Here is a 4,905-nt window from a genome sequence, read left to right as displayed (position 1 = left end):
CCGGGCTGGGGATTCAAACCCACCACCTTAGGTGTATGTGGCTGGCGCCTTAGCTGCTTGAGCCACAGGCACCGAGCCTCTTCATCTTTTCTTATAGCTGAATAGTACTCCAGGGTATGCGTGTACCACAGTATGTTAATGCCTAACTAAATTAATAAAGACTGTTCTCCGTTCTCCCACCAGAGAAGGCACCATCAAACCTGGCGACAGGCTGCTCAGCGTGGACGGGATCCGGCTTCTTGGAACCACGCACGCGGAGGCCATGAGCATCCTGAAGCAGTGTGGGCAGGAGGCGACCCTGCTGATCGAGTATGACGTCTCCGTGATGGGTAGGTCACGCCCTGCAGGCACCTCAGGCTCCAGAGGGCACGGCTGTCTCTCCCTGATAAACCACGGTCAGATTACGTGTGTCACTGTGCCATCCCGTAGGAGACAGAATTTCATCCGTTCTCTGTCTTTTTACTTGGCTTGAGCTCAGGAAGAGGTGAGCGCTGGTCCTTTCCAGCAACGTGGAGTCCCCACATCAGGAAGGTCTGTGCCTCCCCTTGCAGTCAGCTCTTCCCTGGGGGCTGCCTTTGGAGCAAAGTGTTTCCTTCCAAATCACGAAACTAGTATCATTAACTTAAAGATCAGTACTTTCTCTAATACCACGAGGAGACTGCTGCAAGAGGAGATAGCTTTCTTTGAGTAACTTCACCCTGGGAAGCCAGCTACTCAGAATTAATAGAAATGACCGTTTATTTTATCATCAGATTTAGAGGTAAGGAAAAGAAAGGGGACATACAATATATCTAATTAAAATTAAAAGTCGAGTGCAGTATTCTGTAAATAATGATTCTAATGAAAAGAAACTTTCTACACTCACACCAATAGTAAAACTGGCAAGATGGTCTCATGTGGCTTTTAAATGTTAAGAACCAAAGTTTTGTGTGGTATTAACTAAGGCAGAGAAACTATGAGAGAATGGATTGCAACCTACATCATACTGTAAGTACCCCTTAGAATTATCAGACTTGATTTGGTCACCTAGTTTCACCAGCCAGTGAAATGTAGCAGGAAAAATCTTCTCTTCCCAGGAGGTGTGACTCAGGTGTAACAACGTTGCTTCAGAGTCTTCTTAATCCGTTTGCAGCCCTGAAATGTCTTAGATCAGCAGTTCTTGTCCCGACCCGCAGAACTGTATTAAAGGGTCGCAGCACTAGGAAGGTTGAGAACATTGTCTTAGAGGGACGTGAGGCTTCCTAACAGACTTGAGTGCAGGACTCCAGGAGTTCTCAGCAGGTGACTGAGGTGGCCTGCCCTCCACCCATAGAGCCCCAGATGATGCTCCCTCCCGCACGTCCCTGCCTTCTCTGTTCCTCTTTCCTCCCTTCTCTCCCTCCTTTTCTCTTTGTTTCTGTCTATGGCTTTGAGTTAAATGGATTGAATTCCTTTGGCAACGCAGTGATTTCCAGCTGCTGGGACCATGTGCCGTACTCTCCTTTGCCTTATTTATCCAGTGGGGACTAGTGATGTCTACTAGTAAAGGCAATCGTGAGGATAAGATTATATAAGGAAGATATATTTTAAAAGACGAGACAGATGGATTATTAGCGTTAAAACCAAAACAGATGGACTAAATGGCGGGCACCAGGAATATACAGGTAAACAAGACAGACCTGGTCCCTGCCCTCGTAACACGTGCAGTTGATGAGAATATCACCAAGCAAATGGTCTCATGAAGTGCGATCATTGTCCTAAAGGGCATGAACGGGCTTCTGCAGCAGGAAGTAAGGAGCATGGGTGGCAAGGGTGCAGGAGCTTTAAACAGGGTGATCAGTGAAGAAGTAACAGGTTAAAACCTGGGGGCTTCGAAGGACCCCATGCCCAGGCTGCAGACGGCAATACTGTGAGGCCCAGATGCTCTGCCTCAGAGGGGTAAGGGCTCCCTGTCAGGATGGATGAGCCATCCGTGTGCCCCTGTCACAGGGTCAGCAGAGGATGGGCTGAACTGCCTGACTGCCTTCTCCCAGTCACACTCACATTCTGTGTGACACCTGACAGTTTTCACCCACTGGAGTTCCTGGTCAGCTCCCTCCTCAAGGAAGTGGCCCATCAGGAAGGAGACTCATCACAAGCTCTGCGGGGCTGCTGGGTGTAAGATCAGTGGACAGAATTATGCCAGACAAAAGCAGAAAGTTAAACTTCTAAGATGCCATTTATAATAACAATAAATAAGGTTCTTATAAGGAATAAACCAAACAAAGTCGTATAAGCCCTTTATAAATGGAGACTATATTAATGTGTGCAGATACACGTATGCATGTATCAACTAAGAGTTTTTACTTCCATGAAGAAGTGGGTCACGTGCTTGAAGAAGTAGTTTTAATATCTAAAACATGACATTTATCACAAATGTATTCAAAAATTTAATTCTGTTCAAAATCTCAAAGAAGGATCTTCGAGGTCACCTAAATAAGCTGATTCTGAAATGTATATGGGGTTAGAAAAGGTAGAATGGAAAAAGAGCCAAAATATTTTCAAAACAATGTGGAGACAGCAGAGCTGCCCAGTACCAAAACCTACTCTGAGACTGTGCTGTAAGTCTGCGCAGAAGAACACGGGGTCAGAGGGCCCAGCGGACCCGGAACAGGAGGCACAGTTAGGGAGGAGACTAGTTAGTGGATGGTGCTGGGATAGTTAATTAGCCATATAGGAAAAAATAAAAATTCCTACTTCATATCACACTCCAAAATAAATTCTGTATTTATTTAACCATTTCCCAATAGACTGCTACACACATTATAAATAGCTAGAATAAATATTCTTTTACCCACATCTTTGTATTTCTGATTTCATGAAGAACTCTGTATTTGTTTTTAAAATATTTAGTGCATAATTCTAAATTATTTTTCAGAAAGGTTGTATTTTTTATATCATTACCAGCAGTGTTGTGAGTGTGCCTAGCTAACTAGAGTCAACATTGAATGTTATCGTTTTGAAGTATATATCTGATCTGTTATGCAAAAATTGCATTATATTTAAATTTACCTTTTAACAGATTTCCAGTGCAGGTGAATTTTTTATATAGATCTCAGCCATTCTCACTGTGTCCTTATTCACGTTTCTGTTGGAGGTGCTCTTTGTTTTTTGTTTATTGGTGCACATTAACTTATCTTAGTGACCAGGTTTGTAAAATCTTCTCTCAGTAACTAATTTCCCCTCAAAGTTATTTATGGACTCCTATTAAGACACTCTTAGATAAGGCTAAATAGATGCAAAAATTGTAATTAAAAACATAAGATCTTAAATGAGAAAGATGGTTCAGTAGAGGTTCGTAAAAACACCACCAAATAAATACAAAAGGGAGGGACTTGGTCAGGCTAAAGAAGGGAGTTCATTAGTCTTCAAAAGTGGGGAGTCAAAGGCATATCCTGGCTCCAGACGCCAAGAGTTCTGTCTCATCTCTCCCTGCCTGAGATCAAAAGTGGGGAGTCAAAGGCATATCCTGGCTCCAGACACCAAAAGTTCTGTCTCATCTCTCCCTGCCTGAGAAAGGCTTTCCCTCTGTCTCCGCAAGGTGGCCACAAGTATAAGTTATCTTGAGAGTTTATGATACCAGAGAAAGAAGCAAACCCGGATATGCCCTGAACGATTCTCAATGACTTAGGTTGGGCAGACGCTGACCACTGCCCTGACCCTGTGCCCAGGGACACGGTGCACTGCCCTCTGCACCTGCTGGGTGGGGGCAGCAAGAGCCGCATTGAGTGGCCCTGATGGTGGGAGAGGGCAGTGGCAACCCCCTCCAAAGCAGATGGTGCTGTGTTGACAAAGAAAGTAGCAGGAGTCTATTTTAAGACACAATTAGATGTTAAGTACTAAATTCTCACAACAGCACATGAATTTCTTAACTGGCGTTTAGCCTTCTCGATCTTTCTCATTCTCACTGTCCCGACGGCCGTGTAGTGTGACCTCATCTCGTTCTCACTGTCCCGACGGCCGTGTAGTGTGACCTCATCTCGTTCTCACTGTCCCGACGGCCGTGTAGTGTGACCTCATCTCGTTCTCACTGTCCTGACGGCTGTGTAGTGTGACCTCATCGTATCCTTCTGGGAGGAATGTAACAATGGGAGCAGCTTTTCGTTTGCCAAAGGGGTTTGTTGTATTGATTTTGTTTTTAATACGCTTATTTCTTACTAAGTGTGTGTGCGTGTGTGTGTACAACTTAACTACCAATATCTCAACCTTGAAATCAGACACATTTTTCTTTAAATCTCAGATCATAAATTTTAGCAGTCAATGATTTAAGAAAGCTATGGAAATGATTGATTTTATTAACTAAAGTTGCATTTTATCTTATTAAAATAAGAAAGATTATGGGAAAATAGATGTGAGAAAAAATTAAGAGTTCAGTTTTGCATATGTTTGAGATGTCGATTCATCACCCACGTGGGGTCATCATAGATAGCTGGGTATGTTCACCTGGAGTTCAGTACAGAGGTCAGGGCAATGGACATAAAATTTTGAGCCATCCTAATGGGACGGACCTTAAACCATGAGGTGAGATGAGACTCCATAAACACAGAAGAGAGAAAGGCCCAAAAACTGAACTCTGGGACCACCCAGCAGTTACATGGGATAGGCAAAGAGGAACCTCCTATAAAATCAACAGAGAGGGAGGGAGCCCATGAACCACGGCAGAGGGGCGTGTGGAGGTCGGTGTGCCCTGTGAGTGGGGACATCATTATCCCACCACACTCAGCAGCCGCTGCAGGAGCAAAAGCCTCAACACACACGTGGAGCTTGGTACACCGTACAGGCTCAATGAAATGTGAACTACTTACTGTAAATGTTTAGAGGGAGAAAACCTTCACTCCAATATTGTTGAAATGTATTACTAAATGATGGGTCTGCGAGCCGTCTGGT

The 4,905-nt window shown here is 44.2% G+C and overlaps 1 protein-coding gene across 2 annotated transcripts in view; it reads left to right on the top strand.

Annotated features, from left to right (window-relative positions):
* The window catches only part of GRIP1 (glutamate receptor interacting protein 1), a 270,568-nt gene that overhangs the window by 146,110 nt on the left and 119,553 nt on the right, over positions 1-4,905 (top strand). For both annotated transcript variants that reach the window (XM_012810579.1, XM_012810580.1), the window contains one exon: positions 184-329. In XM_012810579.1, coding sequence (XP_012666033.1) covers positions 184-329 — 146 coding nt within the window. The remainder of the gene's footprint in view (positions 1-183; positions 330-4,905) is intronic.

Source organism: Otolemur garnettii, unplaced genomic scaffold (assembly GCF_000181295.1).
Source record: "Otolemur garnettii isolate 467f Iridium unplaced genomic scaffold, OtoGar3 scaffold00138, whole genome shotgun sequence".
NCBI classification, from domain to species: Eukaryota; Metazoa; Chordata; class Mammalia; order Primates; family Galagidae; genus Otolemur; species Otolemur garnettii.
This window is presented reverse-complemented; position numbering and strand designations above follow the sequence as displayed.